The sequence below is a fragment of the Leucoraja erinacea genome, chromosome 3 (genome assembly GCF_028641065.1).
Source record: "Leucoraja erinacea ecotype New England chromosome 3, Leri_hhj_1, whole genome shotgun sequence".
In the NCBI taxonomy this organism is placed as follows: domain Eukaryota; kingdom Metazoa; phylum Chordata; class Chondrichthyes; order Rajiformes; family Rajidae; genus Leucoraja; species Leucoraja erinaceus.
In genome coordinates this window covers 67,741,185-67,762,920 of record NC_073379.1, presented here as the reverse complement: position 1 = coordinate 67,762,920, position 21,736 = coordinate 67,741,185, and the positions used below count along the sequence as shown (strand labels likewise).

The window sequence follows — 21,736 nt, the reverse complement described above, 5'->3', positions numbered from 1 at the left end:
CATGGAGGAGACGAAGAGCGTGTGAGGTGTCTTGAACATAGGTAGGGAGGGATTTAACCAGCGGGGATAGGATGGAGTCCAGGTATGTGGAAATACGTTCGGTGGGGCACGAACAGGCAGAAACAATGGGTCTACCAGGACAGTCAGGTTTTTGGATTTTGGGGAGAAGGTAAAATCGGGCTTGGGAATGATAAGGTTGGAGGCTTGGGAGGGATGAAGTCAATGATAGTGTTAGAGATAGTGGCCTGGTGCTCGTCTGTGGGGTCATGGTCCAAGGATAAGTAGGAGGAGGTGTCTGAGAGTTGGCGCGTGACCGCAGCCTTGTAGAGATCAGCGTGCCAGACTACCTCCCTTGTCAGCAGGTTTGATCACCCAGTCTGGGTTGTTGCAGAGTGGAGGGCTGTACGTTCAGGGGCGGAGAGGTTAGAGTGAGAAAGGGGAGTGGAGAAGTTGAGGGGGTTGATGTCCCGCAGGCAGTTTAAAATAAAAGGGTCTGAGCCGGTAAATGGCCATGAGGGGGGAGCCCAAGAGGAGGGGGTCCGTTGGAGACGGGAGAAGGGGTCATCACTGGGGGGGCAAGGACTCCTTCCCATGGGAGAACGCTTTGATGTGGATGCGGAACTCATTGAGGTGGGGATGGAGGGGAACAAAAGTGAGGCCTCTGCTGAGGACAGACCGTTCGGTATCCGAGAGGGGGAGGTCAGAGGGGATGGTGAACACACGGCAAGAATGGGGGTTGGGGCCGGAGGAAGGCAGGTGAGTGGACGGAGGCCGAGGCGATGTCTGGTAAGGGGGTGGGTGGGTGGTCAGGGAGGAATGAGGATAATAGTGTGGGTGAGGAGGAGCTGGGGTCATATGGTTTGAGGGGGAAGGGGAAGACCCAATAGAATAACCACTGAGGTTCCCTGTGTTAGGGGGACGAGCACTAGGACCCAGCATAGTTAGACCCCGTGATGTCAGAGTCTGCAGCGTGGAGACTTCAGGGCCGGTGCTGAGCCTAGGATTCAGGTAAGGTGATGGCTGCGGCCTACTGGGGAGCGGTGGTGTGGCGAGGGTCGGTGGAGTTGATGGTGGAGGCCCGCGGGGAGTGGAGTCCGGGTCAGCAGGCGAAGCGTCGGAGGTTCCGGTCAGCGGATGGCCGTTGACGCGGCGAGGATCGACGGGCCCAGTGAGGCGGCGAGATGAGATAGTCCCGGTGAGACGGAGAGGTTCGGCGGTCCCGGTGAGGGGGAGAGGTTCGGCGGTCGCGGTGAGGCGGAGATGTTCGGCGGTCCCGGTGAGGCGGAGATGTTCGGTGGTCCCGGTGAGGCGGAGAGGTTCGGCGGTCCCGGTGCGGTGGCGAGGTTGGGCAGGCCCGGTGAGGCGGAGAGGTTCGGCTGTCCCGGTGAGGTGTAGAGGTCCGGCGGTCCCGGTGAGGCGGAGAGGTTCGGCAGTCCCGTTTTGGTGGTGATAGTTGGAGGACGTTATCGGTGAGGGGGCGATAATCAGAATTACCGGTGAGGCAGCGAGGATCGGCGTCATCAGTGGGCAGGTGAAGGTCGGCGGCAGCTGGCACGTGTCTTCGGTGGTCCGGGGCTGAGGTCGGTCCAGGAGGCGGTGAGTGCTGCTGCTCATGGCAAGTAGTCGTGCGACCCGGCCTGGTGGTGTTCGGGCAGGCAGCGCGGGCCTGTGTTGGGCTGGAGGCGGGCGAGTTTAAGGTCCTTGGTGGAGTCCAGGTGGGCCAGGAATTGTTTATTTAAGACGTGGATCTGCCGTAGGATGAAGTAGAGTTGGGGTCCGTTGCAGGTCTGGGTGAGTGAGGCCCAAAGTTTTGGGAGAGTCAAAGCGAGGTCCTGCTGGTGCCGGCGCATCGCAGCCAGAGTAAATCACAGAGCACGGCGGGAGAATTGCCGTGTATGGGAGCAGATAGCCAGTCAGTATCTATAGTCCGGGTTGGGTCCGAACTGGGAGGTAGGGAATTGGAGCTGGAAACCATGAGGTACAAGATGGAGGCACAGGCAAGGTACAGCAGAAGTAATTTGAGATGCAATTTCAAATTGTGGTTTGCTTGGGAGAATTCATAATCCAGCACTCCCAAAATGTCCATTGCTGGTGTTTGTTTGCCTTGCGTCATCTTTGTTGAATAACCAATAGAAACTAATTGCAATGTATGGGCCATAAATAGATTGTGCCACCACCAGAATAGAAGAAAGTAAACTGAATGAACAATGGTATTTTTCTCATCCAAATATTTCAATTGTGTTTTCAATTCAGTAATATTTATACAAGTTAGCACATGGTCTCTTAACAATTAGACTGCTGTTCAGTTGAGCTTACTGAATCAAAAACATTTAGTGGTTAAGGATAGAAAACATTCCCAAAAATGTAACTGTAATTTTACATCATATTTCACACATTGAGGAACTTCCAAAAGTTTGGAATTTTTAATCGTGGACAACTATTGTACACCAAAAGTGGTTCTACACTTTTACAAAGTCGGGGGCATCTACACGGATAACTACTTTGTCCGGAGTGAAAACAAATCAGGTGCCATGTAACTGCATCTGATTACGTTTAGTTCAGAAGATTAATTTGGACAACATTACATCATTTCAATAACAAGAAAAGTTCAAAGCGTCGCTGAAATATTGCTTATTCTATGTAGTTTTCTTTGTAGGATTGTCATTGAAAGGCACATTAGTCAGGAGAACTTCTTCTCTGGGTCTAAGCACTGTAATCAACAAAATAAGAAGAAACATTTTATTTTTAAGAAGGAATACAGTGGAGTACAGATATTAAATGTGTATCAATGGAGATGTCCCTTGAGAAAGAATTTGATGATCCTCGACATAAAGGAATACCTAGTTCTGAGAGAGTGTCAACCATAATGAAAATGCTGGTCCAACCCCATGTCTTCCACTTGCCTCTGCACGATCCTCTTGACAGCAAGACGCCAGAGGACATATCAAGCCCCATGTAATGTTTTAATAGTTTACTACTGCACCTCTGTTCTTGATCCCCACGGTGTGTTCTCTCTCTCGTGTTCTCTCTCTCTCTCTCTCTCTCTAACTCTCTCTCTAACTCTCTCTCTAACTCTCTCTCTAACTCTCTCTCTCTCTCTCTAACTCTCTCTCTAACTCTCTCTCTAACTCTCTCTCTAACTCTCTCTCTAACTCTCTCTCTAACTCTCTCTCTAACTCTCTCTCTAACTCTCTCTCTCTCTAACTCTCTCTCTAACTCTCTCTCTAACTCTCTCTCTAACTCTCTAACTCTGCATTTTGTTATATTTCTCTATATTGAGAGTTATATTATTTATTCTTAGGGCTTCACCCAAACATCATTTGACAAAAATTATTACGCCGTATCCAAAATTCTGTCACTAACACCAATACCCCATAGATATTATAATGGGAGAACCTAGGCCAGAGTTTGAAATATAATGTATATTGGAGCTGAAATAACAAACATTCAGAAAAGTTTAAACTCTTTTTAACATTCAAATATTTATTAGCAGAACCACAATCCATATACATAAAATTCAGGACAGAAGGTTTGATAAGCAAGATATATTTGAAAAACTTCAAAATTGTGCAAAAGAAATCTTTGTAAGAAAAGTTTGTAACTTGTTTGAATTCTTGTCAATACTAATTTAAGAAATGATGCCGGGGAAGCCAGCAAACAGTGCACCTTGTGGTGGAGTAGAGAAAGATGTTGCTGTTCCTAATTATTAACATGGTCCAGTCTAATTTGGTCATGCACACTTATATGCCATCATTCCGTCAATAGAGTCTAGGTTATTAAAATGTCCCACAATACACAATAGACAATAGGTGCAGGAGTCGGCCATCCGTTCCTGCCTTCTCCTCTTATCCCCTGACCGCTATTTTTAAGAGCCCTATTTAGCTCGCTCTTGTAAACATCCAGACAACCTGCCTCCACCGCCCTCTGAGACAGAGAATTCCCCAGACTCACCACTCTCTGTGAGAAAAAGTGTTTCCTCGTCTCTGTTCTAAACATACTCCTTATTCTTAAACGGTGGCCCCTGGTCTGGACTCCCCCAACATCGGGAACATGTTTGCTGCCTCCAGCGTGTCAAAACCCATAACAAACTTATATGTTTCAATGAGATTCCCTCTCATCTTTCTAAACTCCAGAGTGTACAAGCCCAGCTGCTCCATTCCTGCACGAAGCTGGGGGGCAGTGTTAGCTGTGAGTGGGATGCTAGGAGGCTGCAAGGTGACTTGGATAGGCTGATTGAGTGGGCAAATGCATGGCAGATGCAGTATAATGTGGATAAATGTGAGGTTATCCACTTTGGTGGCAAAAACAGGAAAGTAGACTATTATCTGAATGGTGGCGATTAGGAAAAGGGGAGATGCAACGAGACCTGGGTGTCATGGTACACCAGTCATTGAAAGTAGGCATGCAGGTGCAGCAGGCAGTGAAGAAAGCAAATGGTATGTTAGCTTTCATAGCAAAAGGATTTGAGTATAGGAGTAGGGAGGTTCTACTGCAGTTGTACAGGGTCTTGGTGAGACCACACCTGGAGTATTGCGTACAATTTTGGTCTCCTAATGTGAGGAAAGACATTCTTGCCATAGAGGGAGTACAGAGAAGGTTCACCAGACTGATTCCTGGGATGTCAGGACTTTCATATGAAGAAAGACTGGATAGACTCGGTTTGTACTCGCTAGAATTTAGACGATTGAGGGGGGGGGATCTTATAGAAACTTACAAAATTGTTAAGGGGTTGAACAGGCTAGACGCAGGAAGATTGTTCCCGATGTTGGCGAAGTCCAGAACAAGGGGCTACAGTTTAAGGATAAGGGGGATGTCTTTTAGGACCGAGATGAGAATTTTTTTTTTCACACAGTGGTAAATCTCTGGAATTCTCTGCCACAGAAGGTAATTGAGGCCAGTTCATTGGCTATATTTAAGAGGGAGTTAGATGTGGCCCTTGTGGCTAAGGGGATCAGGGGGTATGGAGAGAAGGCAGGTATGGGATACTGAGTTGGATGATCAGCCATGATCATATTGAATGGCGGTGCAGGCTCGAAGGGCCGAATGGCCTACTCCTGCACTTATTTTCTATGTTTCTATGTGTATTCTCTCAGCATATGACAGTCCCGCCATCCCTGGAATTAACCTTGTAAACCTACGCTGCACTCCCTCAATAGCAAGAATGTCCTTCCTCAAATTAGGGGACTAAAACTGCACACAATACTCCAGGTGTGGTCTCACTAGGGCTCTGTACAACTGCAGACGGACCTCTTTGCTCCTATATTTGATTCCTCATGTTCCTTTATAAAGGCCAACATGCCATTCGCTTTCTTCACTGCCTGCTGTACCTGCTTGGTTACTGTCATAGACTGATGTACAAGGACCACCAGATCCCGTTGTACTTCCCTTTTCCCAACTTGACAACATTTAGATAGTAATCTGCCTTCCTGTTTTTGCTACCAAAGTGGATAACCTCACATGTATCCGCTTTAAACTTCAACTGCCATGCATCTGCCCACTCCCCCAACCTGTCCAAGTCTCCCTGCATTCTCATAACATCCTCCTCACAGTTCACACTGCCACCCAGCTTTGTGTCATCTGCAAATTTGCTAATGCTACTTTGAATCCCTTCATACAAATCATTGATGTGTATTGTAAATAGCTGCGGTCCCAGCACCAAGCCTTGCGGTACCCCACTAGTCACTGCCTTCCTTTCTGAAAGGGACCCGTTAATCCCTACTCTTTGTTTCCTGTCTGCCAACCACTTCTCTATCCATATCAGCACTCTACCCCCAAAACCATGTGCCCTAATTTTGCACACTAATCTCCTATGTGGGATCTTATCAAATACTTTCTGAAAGTTCAGGTACACTACATCTTGTCCATTTTCCTAGTTGCATCTTCAAAAAATTCCAGAAGATTAGTTAAGCATGATTTCCCCTTCGTAAATCCATGCTGACTTGGACCGATCCTGTTACTGCTATCCAAATGTGAGGCTATCTCGTCTTTTATAATTGAAGCCAGCATCTTCCCCACCACCGATGTCAGACTAACTGGTCTATAATTCCCTGTTTTCTCTCTCCCGCCTTTCTTAAAAAGTGGGATAACATTAGCTACCCTCCAATCCACAGGAACTGATCCTGAATCTATAGAACATGGGAAAATTATCACCAATGCATCCACAATTTCTAGAGCCACTTCCTTAAGTACCCTGGGATGCAGACCATCAGGCCCTGGGGATTTATCAGTTTTCAGTCCGTCAGTCTATATAACACCATTTCCTGCCTAATGTGGATTTCCTTCAGTTCCACGTCACCCCAACTACTATATCAGGAAGATTGTTTGTGTCCTCCTTAGTGAAGACAGATCCAAAGTACCTGTTCAACTCTTCTGCCATTTCCTTGTTCCCCATAATAAATTTACCTTTTTCGGTCTTCAAGGATCCAACTTTGGTCTTAACTAATTTTTTCCTCTTCACATACCTAAAGAAGCTTTTACTGCTTTATATTCTTGGCTAGCTTACCTTCGTACCTCATTTTTTTTTCCCGTATTGTCTTTTTGTTTAGCTTCTGTTGTTCGTTAAACATTACCCAATCTTCTTGCTTCCCGCTCATCTTTGCTACGTTGTACTTCTTTGCTTTAATTTTTATACTGTCCCTGACGTCCCTTGTCAGCCATGGCTCCCCTTGGAATCTTTCTTCCTCCTAGGAATGAACTGATCCTGAACCTTTTGTATTATTCCTATAAATACCTGCCATTTTTGTTCCACTGTCATCCCTGCTAGTGTACCTTTCCAGTCAACTTTGGCCAGCTCCTCCCTCATGGCCCCATAGTCCCCTTTATTCAACTGTAACACTGACACCTCCGATCTACTCTTCTTCCTCTCCAATTGTAGATTAAACCTGACCACGTTATGGTCACTGCCTCCTAATGGCTCATTAACCTCGAGGTCCTTTATCAAATCCTGTTCATTTCATAATACTAAATCCAGAATTGCCTTCTCCTTGGTAGGCTCCAAGCTGTTCTAAGAATCCATCATAAAGGCACTCTACAAAGTCTCTTTCTTGGGGTCGAGTACCAACCTGATTTTCCCAGTCTACCTGCATGTTGAAATCTCCTATAACAACCACACCATTACTTTTACTACATGCCAATTTTAACTCCTGATTCAACTTGCACCCTATATCCAGGCTACTGTTTGGGGGTGATGAAGCCGAATTTTAGTTAAAAATATAAGAAGATATTAAATTGGCTTCTGGGCTAGCTTACAGCTTATAATTAGTCTCAAATTAGGCTTTCCTCAGGTTGCGGGGTGTGTGAGATAACATTGTCTCCCAAGTGAAGGAGCTAGAGAGATATCTTTGAAAGTAAGATGCCATAAACCAAATGACCAATGTTTATGGGGGAGGAGGCAATAAAGGAAGAGAGAAATAGACAGTCACATCTTTGTAAACAAATGACCTATGTTTATGAGGGACCAAATGACAGAGGAAGCAGCGAAGAGAGCTAGGGTGGTCTATTTGGAGATAAAACAAATGGACAATGTTTTTAGTATATCTTGTACCATGTAAAAAAAAGGTTTGATGTGATGCATTCTGTGGAAACCTTTTCCAGTACCTCTGACCATGACTAATGTCTGTGGAATGTGATAAGGGGTAAAAAAACCCTATTTAAGGCAATGTAATTCTGTTGTTCAGAGAAGGTGGCTGAGGACAGTCAAGTGTCTGTGTTGGTCACTTGACTGGAGTTCTCCCTCCCTTCCATCGGCCGATGTTAAGTAAAGTTTTGAACTGGTCTACCAAACAGTTTGTGTGGTGTCTGTTTATTAAGAAGCGAACCTGGTTTAGTAGTTAAGATAAGTAGCTTTTTCAGGGGCCTGTAGATTAGTCCCATTAGGGTCTTTTTATCCTTACAATTCCTTAGTTCCCCACAAAACAACTAATTTGAATTAGCATCATTTGCTGCACTGGAAACATGTCAGAGCTGTTCAATGTATGAAAAAGTATTTGTAGAAGCCATTTTATGTGGTGTTTTTTTAAAAAGTGATAAAAATGACCAATGCCATTAAAATTGAATTAAGGTTGCATATTTTATAATCAGGTCAGAGGCCAGCCAACCACACTATGCTTTTCAGAGTGAAAGGCTGTAGGCTGGTGATCTCTATGTGTGAATGCCCATGATTACTTACAGTCTAGACAGTACAGGTGAGATTGTTACCCGGGATACTGAGCTTTAATAATGAGAACACACAACAGAAACTGGGCTTCTTTTGATTACAACACGACTGAGATGATTAAAATGTGGTGCTCAGAAAAATTATTTACACGAGTAGTTAAATGGTAGAAATTAAGACTTAGAGAGAATGAAGATGAGAATTAAATAAAACAGGTTACTAGAATATGGAATGTCATATCTGAAGTGTATTGGAAGGCAAAATAATAATTGTAAGAGTGTTGAAACCATATCCTGGACCTTTCAGTGAGTCGGGCTAGAATATTCAGGTCCCTCTGAATAGCAACAATTTTCCATCTCAAACCATTCCAAAATAATCTCTGCCTTTATTTTTATCTGCCACAATGGATGACTTCACATTTTTCCACATTGCATCACATTTGCCATGTCCTCACCAATTCAATTAACTTGCTTTATCCCTCAAAGTGCCTCTGTATCCACTGCACAACTTGCCCTGCCCACCAAAAGGCCCAGGACATGGTTTCAATGCTCTACTTTTATATACATTTCATTTTGGTCTTTCTTTCAACATATTCAGATAGGACATTCATGTTCCAGTAACTATTAAAGAAAAACATTTCTAGTCTCCCCTTTCACGCTTTCTTCAGTCTATTTGTGGCATCACTGCGTCACCCTACAAAATGTGAGAGAATAATTAAAATAAATTTCTAAATTATACCATTCGTATGTTTGGTTCCAATCACAATATGACCAAGACAGAAATAAAACATGCAAAACATTGTGTTAAGAAACAGATTGTTCATTTATTTCAAAATATACAATAAGGCAAGAGTTTTACTTACAAATGGTATTATGGTTTGTGTGAACTCCCTGGATTACAGTCTTCCGAAGAATAACCTCTACATCTGACCCTAATTTAAGTAACTGTGAATAAAACAACAATAAACACATCAATAATTTGTTTAAAGCTAAAAACAGAGACCATGTAACACATACAGACCTCCAGCCAATGCGGTGGGATTGGAACTGTGGAGGAAGTGTCAGAATCTCATATGGTTGCAAAGGCAGCAGAATGCTGCAAGTAATTGTTTTAAATGAATTTCTCCAGAAGTGAAGAAAAATGATATGCATGAGCCGCACAATTTCACAGCACAGAGCAATCTACTTTTAATTAAACCAGTCTTTATCCATTAATCCCCATTCCATTTCCTTCATCATTGTCGTGATTTTCAGCCAATCGATGGTTCAATTCAATGGCACTTTATCATATGTACCGAGGTAGCGGAATTCCTTTTTTGCATATAATAATTCAATAAAAAAATTACTCTACATAAGCACAATCACACTTCAGTACAAGAGTGTAGGAATATTAGATTAGACTGAGACAGTACGCTGTCAATGGTTGCTGGATTTCTGGTGCCATTTTGTATGACTCAGGTCTAAAGTTTTTAAAAATGTAGTGTTTTAACTTGGCCATAAAGGCCTGTTGTGCAGGCAGCAGCACTGGGTTGGAGTTGCAGGGATTGGCCTGGAAAGGGGATGTTGCCGATATCCTCCACCACTGCTCTGCTGCTCCGTGCAGGTGGAGGCCGTGTCTGATTCACGCACTCCACCTCGGAGTTGTGCCTGATCCACTCGAGCCCCAGGTTATGCAGGGCCTCCTGCAGCCCACTCCACCAACATATCGATCCGGACACAATGATATGCGATTGTTCCATGGCCATTGTTCAGCTTCTGAGCCCCAGCTGTTCTCAAACTCCCAGAGGGCTTCCGTGGGCACAAGAGTTAAGACCCTAGCCCGTGTACCAGCACCTTCCTTTTCCTGTATCCACCATCTTGAATGGAGAAAATCTTTTATCTTTCTCCTATAGTTATTGATTCTTCTGCTGGTAATACCGCAGCAGTCTAAGGAAGTTCAGCATGTCTCCAATGACTCTCACCAACTTCTATGGATGCATCGTAGAAGAATTCTATCAGGACGCAGCAAAGCTTGATTTGGCAACATGATGCCCAACACCGCAAGAAACTGCAGGGAGTTGTGAATATAGTCCAGTCCATCACAAAGACCAGCCTTCCCACTATTGACTCCATCTACACTTCAAGCGCAGAAAACCAAACACACAATCAAGGACTTTTTCACCCTAGTCGCTCTCATTTCTCCACTCCTGTTGAGCCAAAGAGACAAAAGCTTGAAATTACATACACGACCAGATTCAGGAACAGCTGCTTCTCCTTTGTTACCGGACTTCAGAACAGTTCTCCCACAGGTTAGGGGGTAGTCCCGGTCTTCCAACCCAACTCAATGCAGACCGTGCAATTTGTCTCTAACACTGTAACATTATATTTTGCACTTTGGTGTTTTTCTCTTTGCACTATTGTTATATTTGTATGTGGTTTGATTGTACTCGTGTAGACCAAACAAAGCTTTGCACTGCATCTTAGTACATGTGACAATAATAAACCAAAACCAATGTTTTTCCTCATCTTCCAAATCTAACTTTGTAACTGTTATGAAAACAATCTCATATTTCTATGTCCCTTTACTCATAAGGCAGGAAGTCATTCAGCCCATCAAGTCAATGCTGGCACTGAGCAATCCCATCAGTCCCTTTCCCCCACTTATTTCCCAGTAGCATATTTTCTTGCAAGCGGCCATCAACTCTTCTCCCTCATCTCTACATGAAAGTCAATTTCCCAAATCCATTTAACTTGCACATCTTTGTCATGTGCGAGGAAACCAGAGAACATGGTGGAGATGTACACGGTTCCAATGACAATGGTTAACCCCACAAAACAGCATCCAAGGTCAGGACTGAACCTGGGTCACAGGAGCTGCGAGACAGCAGCACTAACTGCTGCTCTATAGTGTCTTCCATTCCTGTATGCCTCACCAGTGAAGTTAAACTCTCCGAGTTAGACACACACACACACATTTAATTGATAAAATGCATTACGGTCTAGACTGGTAATTCAATCTCTCAAGAACGAAGGAGACTGCAGAAAGTGGTTGATTCCCCGGTCCATCCCCACCATCAAAGGGATCTTTGGGAATCACTGCCTCAAATCAGCTAACATCATCAATACCATGGCCACACACTCTTCTCACTGCGATACCGAAGCACGAGAACCATCACCTCCAGGTTTAAGAACAGCTTCTTCCCATCAACCATCAGGCGACTGAACTACCCTGCATAACCTTAACCACAATCCTACCTCATTCCCATCGAACCACTGCAAACTTTGCACTACTATCATTGCTCTATACACTTTGTTTTATTGTTGTTATTATTGGATCAAATGTGCCTGTGAAACTTCAACAAGGAATTCTTTGTTCTGGTTCATACTCGTTGTATATGAAAACCAAACACTCTTAGAAGAGCAATCATTTGTAATTATTACCGCACTGAATAGACCTTGGTTATTTGCTCCGGAGATGATTCAGTAACGTGGCTCCGGAATTCAGAATTAATCTTCAGTCTTGCAGCTACAAAACAGGGCACAAAGCTGGTTTCAGTGCAATATTCACATAAAAAACGTTGTGTTACAGTAATTTTTTTAAACGGCCAACAAATTGCACACAATTTCTAAAGCTCTCTCTGAAAAAGCTACTTTTCTTAACTAATAAACCAGGTTCGCTTCTTAATAAACAGACACCACACAAACTGTTTGGTAGACCAGTTCAAAACTTTACTCAACATCGGCCGATGGAAGGGAGCGAGAATTCCAGTCAAGTGACCAATGTAGACACTTAACTGTCCTCGGTCCCCTTCTCTGAACAACAGAATTACATTGCCTTAAATAGGGTTTTTTTTGTCCCCTTAGCACATTCCACAGACATTAGTCATGGTCAGAGGTACAGGAAAAGGTTTCCACAGAATGCATCACATCAAAGGCCTTTTGTTTACATGGTACAAGATATACTAAAAACATTGGCCATTTGTTTTAGGTCATTTTATCTTCAAAGAGATCACCCTAGCTCTTTTCGCTGCTTCCTCTCTCCACTTCTCCCACCCCACAATCCGTCCAAACCAGTTACATAATTCCATACAATGCCTCCACGGCGTCTATATTTCACAGAGATTCAAAGAGTACTTGAGAGTACCCAATTCAACATTCTGTGTGCACAATGAATGATACCTGAAAATGAAGTCCATTGTGTTCTGATATAACTGCCAAAAACATTTGGAAATCTCTGAATCTTGTATATGAAAGAACTGCAAATGCTAGAAAAATCAAAGGTAGACAAAATTGCTGGAAAAACTCAGCGGGTGAGGCAGCATCTATGGAGCGAAGGAATAGGTGACGTTTCTGAAGAAGGGTTTCGACCCAAAACATCACCTTTTCCTTCGCTCAATAGATGCTGCATCACTCCCTGAGTTTCAACAGCATTTTTATCTACCTTTTGAATCTTGTATTGTTTTTCACCAAAAAGCAAGTAGTGAAATCCAACCCTAATTGCTAAAATCATCTCTTGGTTCATAGCCAATTAACTGGTCACCTGTCAAGGAAGAGACTGATCATAAGCATCCATTTTATTTATTTTTTAATCTTTAGATCTTTCCAAAATCAGAGCTAATATGCCAAGTTCAGACAGTTATTCCTGTTTTTTTTTTTAGCAGTTTTACATCCTGTACATAAAGAGTAAATATCTGAATGTAGATGCACATTTCAACAGGAATACTAAAACACGTTGTCAATCGGGAAAGACTTACCTTATATACCTTTGAAACTACGCCAAAACGGTACACAATAGCACTATTTTTGGTACACCTTACTCACTATTGTCCCGTGGTGTGCTGTGGCAGGTTTTGTTCAGATTGATGTTATATTTTACAAGTTATTCGCATTTTAAACTTTACAAAAAACACTTTTACAAAACAATCACTTTTCCACTTAGTAGCGAATGACGTCACAATGGGATCCCGATACTCATTTAATTTTTATTTTTTTTAAATCGCGATTTAAAAAAAACCTCAGTTTTAATCAAATTCTTGTGGGAGGTTTCATTTACAAAACAAAAATTGTGATTCTCATTGTGAGGGGGTGGGATAGGGGGGAAGTGAGGAGTGGGGGAGCAGGGAGATAGAGGTAGAGGAGGGGTGTAGTGAGGTAGGGAGGGGAGAGTGGTTATGGAGTGAGGGAGGGAGTGACTGAGGGTAGGGGAAAGGAGGGAGGGAGAGATGAGGGAGGGAGTGGGGGATGGGAGGAGGAGGTGGAAAGAAAAGGAAGGGTGATGAGGATGGGGAGGGAGTGCTGGGGATGAGGGGGAATGGAGGAGGATAGGGGTAGGAAGAGGGATGGCGAGGCGCATTTGATGGAGGGTTGCCGTGACTCGCGTCACAACGGGGATCTCTGGCATCACAATGGGAACCCGTCAGCTACGCATGCGCAGTTGGGGACTATGGGTCAGTGGTGGAATATTCAGCCTAGGGAGACGGAGCCCAACTGTTCCGCACCTGGTCTAGTACTTTATAGTTGGTCAGTCATAGCTGAACTTGGGACTCGGCAGAGAACACGGGGGAGGGATGGAAATATATGATTTTTAGTTGGAGAAATAAATCAACCGTTTTTTATTTCAACCTTGACAGCTGGAAACTTAGCAGAATAAAAAAAAGTTCATAAGCTGCATACTAACTTTTATCCATCTCACATTTCACTGCAATGGGGAAGATTTGTAAGTTAATTGGCTTGATAAATGTAAGAATTGTTCCTAGTGGGTGTAGGTTGGTGTTAATGTGCTGGGATCACTGGCTGGCGCAGACCGGTGAGCCGAAGTACCTGTTTCCACGCTGTATGCCTAAACTAAACCCTAAACTAAAAAAAGGCACAGCTTTGGAAGGTAATATAACTGTAGTACTTTCTAAATACGTTTTATTTTTTTATTTCCAGATGTGAAGAAATTGTTATTTGTAGCAGGTACTGACAAAATAATTAATTTTATTATCCTTATATTCAAAGAATAACATTTACACCACAACTCAATAATAATTCAACTTACCTTCTAGTGCCTGATTATCACCTCTGAACACATCTTGCCTCGTTCTATGTAAAGACTTGAAAAGTTGCAATACCTTCCAAAGCAAAAAGATATGTTGCATTGAGAGGTTGCCAGATATCTGTTGTGCTACACAGTCACTTACCAATAACTTTCAATGGCATTATGACCTAAGAGCCCCGACCCATCCGAGCAAGAATGAATGACGTGTTGCACTTTGGGAGGTCGAATGCAAGTAGAAAATTTCAACATTAATGTATAGTAGAATTTTGTGGTCCAACTTGGGAACAACACGGGTGGATACAGTGGTAACACAATACAGTGGTTAAGTAGGTATATGGTATGCTTGCCTTCATCAGTCGAGACTTTTAAGATAAGTTAGGAAGTCATATAGCCTGCATTAGGGACTATTAGCTATAAATAGTGGTTGGACAAACTTGGGATTGTTTTCTTGGATGTCGGAGGTCGAGGGGGGACCTGAATATAGTACATACAATTTTGAATGGGATACACTGGATAGACAGTCAGAAACTCCCGCCCTCCCCCACTACAAGTCAAAATGTGAATCATTAGAAAACGCAGCTGTAAGGTTTAAAAGAGACTGCGGGGCAATTTCTTTGAATATACACAGAGTGGTGGGTGCCTGGAACACGCTGCCGGGGTGGTAGTAGAGGCAGATGCAAACGGATCATTTAATAGGCCTTTAGATAGGCACAAGGCAGACGTTATGGGCCAAAGGGCATGTTCTTGTGCTGTACTGTTCTTTGTTCAAAAAGTTGTTTTTTTTTGCACACCACTACCTGCTTTTCCCCCTCCAGGATACATACTATCTTTCCTTGGAAACGTCATTGCTTATTTGCTGTTGGTTTTAAATCCAGGAACTGCCTACCCAATAGTAGTCTAGAAGCAGCTTCACCAGGTCAGTTCAGCTGGGTCAGCATCGCTTCTGAGGACAACTAAATGCTCACCTATCCAATGATTAATAAATAAGATTTAAAACAAAAACAAACCTCTTATCCTCTCACAACTAACTGAATGATAGTGAACAAGTAAAAAGCCTGTGGGGGAAAGCAACTACTAGAACATCTAAAAAAGACACAAAGTGCTGGCGTAACTCAGTGGGTCAGGCAGTTTTCCTGGAGAACATGGATAAGTGCCGTTTCAGGGTGGGACCCTTCCTCAGTCTCTTAATAATTCCAGAGAGGGTAGAAGGCCAGCAGGGGGAGTCAAAGAGGAAGATGAATGTTGTGGACAGAAGGGGTCGTCACTGGGAGGGGAGGACTCACTATAGAAAATGGCCCAGAGGTGGAGGCGACGGAAGAAGAGCTCTACATCACGCCGAGCCCGGAACTCATTGAGGTGTGGGATGAAGGGAATAAAGGTCAAGCCTCTGTTGAGAACTTTAAAAAAAAATTAAGTCTGAAGAAGGGTCCTGACTTGAAACGTCACCTATCCATGTTCTCCAGGGATGCTGCCTGATCTGCTAAGCTACTCCAGCACTTTGCATCTTTTTTTGTAATCCAGCGTGTGCAGTTCCTTGTTTCTACAAGAACTGTATTGTCAGCAGTGGGCCAGCATGCACAATCCAAATGCAAAATTGAACCATTTTCAATCTCTTTAGCCAGTCAAAGTCAAAGTCAAGTTTATTCGTCACATACACATACGAGATGTGCAGTGAAATGAAAAGTGGCAATGCTTGCGGATTGTGCAAAAAAAATTACAAAACAGAATGGAACAGAAACACATATTCACATGTTGCATATTTGTGGGAGGAAAAAAAGAAAAAAAAACCCAGCAATTTTAAAAAGACACAATAGTGAAAAGGTACAGTAGAGTTATTCCCTGGAGAGATAGGAGTTTACAGTCCTAATGGCCTCTGGGAAGAAACTCTTTCTCATCCTCTCCGTTTTCACAGGATGGCAACGGAGGCGTTTGCCTGACCGTAGCAGCTGGAACAGTCCGTTGTTGGGGTGGAAGGGGTCTCCCATGATCTTGTTGGCTCTGGAGTTGCATCTTCTGATGTATAGTTCCTGCAGGTGGGCGAGTGTAGTTCCTATAGTGCGTTCAGCCGAACGCACTACTCTCTGCAGAGCTTTCTTGTCCTGGGCAGAGCAGTTCCCAAACCAAATCGTGATGTTTCCGGACAAGATGCTTTCCACAGAAACACGGGTTAATCTTTTATTTCGCTCTTCAACCTTCTTCATTCAATGTCACAAAGGAATTGCTGAGTGTACTTGATACTGCAGCAGCAATTGGAAGCAAACAGTATTCTGGCTGTATTGGTGAAGAATTGCTCTTCAGAACAGAATGCATTGCTGGCCAAGATGTTACACTAAGAATTACAATATTGATATATTTCTGGCAATGTGGAAAATTGCTAATATACGCCTTGTGACAGGCCAAATTCAATCCAATTAACTACTAGCCAAGACTTATACTTTTAATCATCAGCAAGTCACGCCATGTTATGTCATTGTGTGGAACTTGCCAATAAATTGCTCACCAAAGCTCACTTTTAATTCTGTCTCAACCATTCAGTCTCAGCCCACTTTGCAACGTGATCTAAACGCATATTACATTTGACCAAATGTGGCATCAAGGAGACTTTGTGCAACAGAAGTCAATCAGCATCAAGAGTTAAATGCTCCACTGATAAGAGTCAAGGGCCAGTCCCACCAGCATGCAACTGCATGTGGCTAGCGCGACCTAACATGGTCGCTTGAGCCGTACGGCCTCGCGGGGCCAGTCCCACTTCGATTGCCAGAGCCGTATGGAGTTGTGCGGGGCTGGTCCCGACATCGCGCGGGGCTCCGAAAAACTGACAGTCCAAAAATTCCGTGCAACAACAGCCAGTCGGCCCGCAGCCGCAATGAGGCTGTACGCAGCGCCTCGCCGGGCGTACGCAGCGTCTCAACGCCATACGCAGTGTCTTGACGCCGTACGCAGCGCCTCGCCGGGCGTACGCAGCTTCTCAACGCCGTACGCAGCGTCTTGACAGCATAGCCTAGCGAGTGGCATTGCGCGATGACGTCAACGCCCGGCGTGCCGTTGCGCGATGACGTAACCGACCGACGCCGTCCAAATTCAGTCGAGCCGCCTCCTGCCCAGCTGATTGTGATGAGTATGATGGCGGGACCACCCTGCACAACTCCACATGCCTCCGTGGTTGTGGGACCTGCCACGCGAGGCCGTACGCCTCAAGCCACCACGTTTGGTTGCGCTAGACGCATGCAATCGCATGCTGGTGGGACAGACCCTTCACACTTTGCTCAAAATGGTTGTTGCTGACCAATTCGTTAAACTGGAGTTTGTCAGGGATGTATCCTAGGTTTAAATATCTTCAGCTACTTCATAAACAACTTTCCTTCCATCCACCGTATAGGGGGGGGGGGATGTTCTGTAGAGATTGCACCAACTTGAAGTCCATCAAAGCTCTTCAGAACATGAAACATTTTCCTCGAATCAAACTACGTACTGGTTAGCAGGTTAGCAAACCTAGCAGGTTAGAAGTTGTCAAAGTAGACGAAGTTGAAAGCCTCAAGTTCCTTGGAGTAAATATTACCAGTAACTTATTCGGGACTGGCCATATCGAAGCAATGGCCAAGAAAGGACACTAATACCTCTACTTCCTTAGAAACCTTAGGAAGTTCGGCATGTCCTTAACAATGCTCACCACCTTCTACAGATGCGCGCAGAAAGCATTTTATCGGGATGCATCAAAGCATGATTTGGGAACCGCTCCATTAAAGACCGCAAGAAATTGTAGAGAATTGTGGACACAGCCCAGACCCTCATACAAACCAACCTGCCTTCCATTGACTTCTCACTGCTCAGCAAGTCCACCAGCATAATCAAGAATGAGTCTCACCCCAGTCATTCCGTTTTCTCCCGTCTCCGATCAGACATGTGGTACAGAAGAGGTGAAAACACAACTCTCATACAAAACTCAAGAATTGCTGCCTTACAGCGCCAGAAACCCAGGTTTGATCCAGAGTACGGGTGCTGCCTGTGTGGAGTTTGTACATTCTCCCCATGGGTTTTGTTCAAGATCTTCGTTTTCCTCCCACACTACAAAGACATACAGGTTTGTAGGTTAATTTGCTTGGGTTTGTATACTTGGTACAAGTGTAAATTGTCCCTAGTGTGTGTAGGCTTGTGTTAATGTGCAGTGATCGCTGGTCGGTGCGGACCCGGTGGGCCAAAGGGCCTGTTGTGGAAACTGTATCTCTAAACTAAACTTGACATTAAGCAAGAATAAACTCTCAATGTACCTTGTGCAGCTTTTGCACCCTGTTTTTTAACCTGCACTTTCCCCGTAACTGTAACACTATATCCTGAATGGGGGCGGTGCACTGGCAGCAGCCCTGTCAGCAGCGTGTTCGTCTTTTCAACTTTTTTTATTTTTTTAGTATGTCTTAAAGTCTGTTTTTAGTGTTTTTTAGTGTGTTTTGTGTGGGGGGTGGTGTGGGGGGGTAAGGGGGAAACCGTTTCGGCCGCCTCCTCCATGGAGAGGCGACTTTTTTCAGGTCGCCTCCCCCGTGGCCTAACAGCGAGGATCGGCGCGGCCTTTCCCGGAGACGCGCCCGGGGCTCGGGGCTCCGGCGGCGGGTGCAGCGTGGACTGTCAGCATGGAGCTGGGGCTTGCTGGAGGGGAGCGCTCCGTTCCGTTGGCCCGCAGCAGACGGCAGCCTGAAGCCGCGGTCTGCACAGCTCCAGCTGGCGCGGCGTCTACAGCCCGGGATCCCTCGTGGGGGACCCGGGGGGAAGAAGAAGCTTCCACCGCCGGCCCGCGGCCAACTTCTACCGCGGGTCCGGTATGGACTTACATCACCCCTGGAGGGGAGCTTCGACCACCGGCCCTGCAGACTGCGGTGCTTACGGCTGCGACGTGGAGGGAACTTTAAATCTTCGGCCGCCGGCCTGCGGCCTACACCAACTAAAAGCCGCGGTCTCCGGTGGGGAGGAGCTGACTCTGGACTTTACCTGGACTTGTACCTTGTCCTTTTACCATCTGGACGCCCGCAGCAACGGCTGCGGAGGGTTGAGGTCCCGACCACGGGGGGAAATGGAGGAGGACTGGCCAAATTGTGTGCCTTCCACCACAGTGATGAATGCTGTGGTGGATGTTTATGTTAAAAAATTATTGTGTTTTTGTGTGTGCCCTTTATCATTGTATCGCTGCTGACGTATCATTTCACTTGCACTTTTTGTGCAATGTGACAAATAAACCGTTGTATTGTATTGTATTGTATTGAACTGCATTTTTTCTCTTTTGTAGTACCTCATCTACTCGCATATGGTAGGAGTTTTCTGGATAGCATGTTAAACAAAGTTTTTCACTGCATTTCAGTACATGTGACAACACTATAAACATTCATCCCCTTCACCAGTGTGCGACAGCAGCATTGTGAACCAGTGCAAAATGCACTGCAGTTACTGAAGCTAGTACAAGAGTACAAAAATAAACACACCCAAGCATTTGTCACTCAGCAAAATTAAGTTCAGAAATGTAGCATGGAAACAGGCCCTTTAGAACATCCTTTAGAATCTCATTGAAACATATAAGATTATTAAGGGTTTGGACATGCTAGAGGCAGGAAACATGTTCCCAATGTTGGGGGAGTCCAGAACCAGGGGCCACAGTTTAAGAATAAGGAGTAAGCCATTTAGAACAGAGACAAGGAAACACTTTTTCTCACAGAGAGAGTGGTGAGTCTGTGGAATTCTCTGTCTCAGAGGGCGGTGGAGGCACGTTCTCTGGATACTTTCAAGAGAGAGCTAGATAGGACTCTTAAAAATAGCGGAGTCACGGGATATGGGGAGAAGGCAGGAACGGGGTACTAATTGAGGATGATCAGCCATGATCACACTGAATGGCGGTGCTGGCTTGAAGGGCTGAATGGCCTACTCCAGCACCTATTATCTATTGCCCACCAGCCTACCAAATCCACACTGACCATCGATCCCTGTTCACACGAGTTCTACGTTATTCAACATTTGCATCAACACCCTACACACTCTGGCAATTTACAGAGGACGATTAACTTGCAAACCTGCACGTATTTGGGATGAGGGGGGGAAACCAGAGCACCTGGACAAAACCCACGCACTCACAGGGGGATCGTGCAAACTTCATACAGACAGCATGCGAGGTCTGGATCGTAGTGTAGCAAACCATCCCTGGTTCCAAGAGAATGGGGAAACATAGAAAATAGGTGCAGGAGTAGGCCATTCGGCCCTTCGAGCCTGCACCACCATTCAATATGATCATGGCTGATCATCCAACTTAGTATCCTGTACCTGCCTTCTCTCCATACCCCCTGATCCCATTAGCCACAAGGGCCACATCTAACTCCCTCTTAAATATAGCCAATGAACTGGCCTCAACTACCTTCTGTGGCAGAGAATTCCAGAGATTCACCACTCTCTGTGTGAACATTTTTTTTCCTCATCTCGGTCCTGAAAGATTTCCCCTTATCCTTAAACTGTGACCTTAAAATGTTGTCAAACCAAATACTTGACTCAACAGCATCAAGACGGGTCCAGCCCAAAATGTCACCTATCCATTTCCTCCAGAGATGATGCCTGACCCGACAAGTTGCTCCAGCACTATGTATCTATCTTTATAGCATCAGAAGAACTAGGGTCAAAGAAAAAGGCAGCGTGCAAAACAATTCTAGGTCGATTAAATAATTTACTTTTAGGAATGACCAACTAAGCCGAATGGGTTTTAAAGCTAAAATTATTACAATTATGCTAATGGCATCCGTGTAACACCCTTAAACGTTTGCATATTCCTACGAATTAACCCGAATGGGGGAATTTAGATAAGAAGGGTGAAATAGCCCACCACTCGAGTGATGTTTGCGAACTGGAAAGGTATTCGGTTGATTACTCCTTTCTTGCAATTGTAAGTCATTTTGCAGGGTTTACAGTGTGAAGCAGAATGCTACCACCAAGCAGAATGCTAGTGACTTGCATGGGCAGTGAATCTGCACCGTGAGACCCGAGCCATGCAGCGGATCCAGTGGCTGCAGCCCCCGCCCTGCACCCCACGTCCCGCGCGCCGGTCCCGGGCTGACCTTGACCCGCGAGCCCATTATGCTCCGCCCGGCCAGTCCCGTCCCGTCCCGCCGTGACGCAACAAACGCTGCGAACACTCCCCCGGATGGGCGCCGCAGAGGGACAAACCGCCTTGTCAAAATAGCGATCCCGCCCTGCGCCCGGAGCCGGGCCGGGCCGGCACGTGGACCCGTGACAGGCACAAGATGCACCGACAGAAGGAATGGGTGACGTTTCAGGACAATAGACATTAGGTGCAGGAATAGGCCATTCGGCCCTTCGAGCTAGCAGGGCCATTCAATGTGATCATGGTGATATAGAACAAATGAATGAAAGATATGCCAAAAGGATTTGAGTATAGGAGCAGGGAGGTTCTACTGCAGTTGTACAGGGTCTGTGGTGAGACCACACCTGGAGTATTGCGTACAGTTTTGGTCTCCAAATCTGAGGAAGGACATTATTGCCATAGAGGGAGTGCAGAGAAGGTTCACCAGACTGATTCCTGGG

The 21,736-nt window shown here is 45.1% G+C and overlaps 1 protein-coding gene across 2 annotated transcripts; it reads right to left on the bottom strand.

Moving 5' to 3' along the window:
- Positions 1-2,404: 2,404 nt before the first annotated feature.
- Positions 2,405-21,376, bottom strand: lyrm7 (LYR motif containing 7). 2 transcript variants are annotated; one of them, XM_055632844.1, is made up of 5 exons: positions 21,250-21,376; positions 14,171-14,243; positions 11,586-11,656; positions 9,015-9,096; positions 2,405-2,710 (listed from the first exon to the last, which is right to left on the bottom strand). In XM_055632844.1, exons 1-5 carry the CDS (start codon positions 21,265-21,267, stop codon positions 2,637-2,639), a joined length of 318 nt encoding a protein of 105 aa, XP_055488819.1. In that variant the 5' UTR covers positions 21,268-21,376; the 3' UTR covers positions 2,405-2,636. The 2 variants fall into 2 exon arrangements, with proteins under 2 accessions (XP_055488819.1, XP_055488820.1); XM_055632845.1 differs by lacking the exon at positions 21,250-21,376 and adding an exon at positions 21,018-21,170.
- Between the last annotated feature and the right edge of the window lie 360 nt (positions 21,377-21,736).

Coding starts and splice junctions, on each gene's coding strand:
- lyrm7 (XM_055632845.1), bottom strand. CDS start 21,086: ATGACTTACAATTGCAAGAAAGGAGTAATCAACCGAATACCTTTCCAG. Junction 11,657..14,170: donor TGATAATCAGGCACTAGAAG/GTAAGTTGAATT, acceptor CCTGTTTTGTAG/CTGCAAGACTGAAGATTAAT. Junction 9,097..11,585: donor CTCCGGAGCAAATAACCAAG/GTCTATTCAGTG, acceptor TTTTATTCACAG/TTACTTAAATTAGGGTCAGA.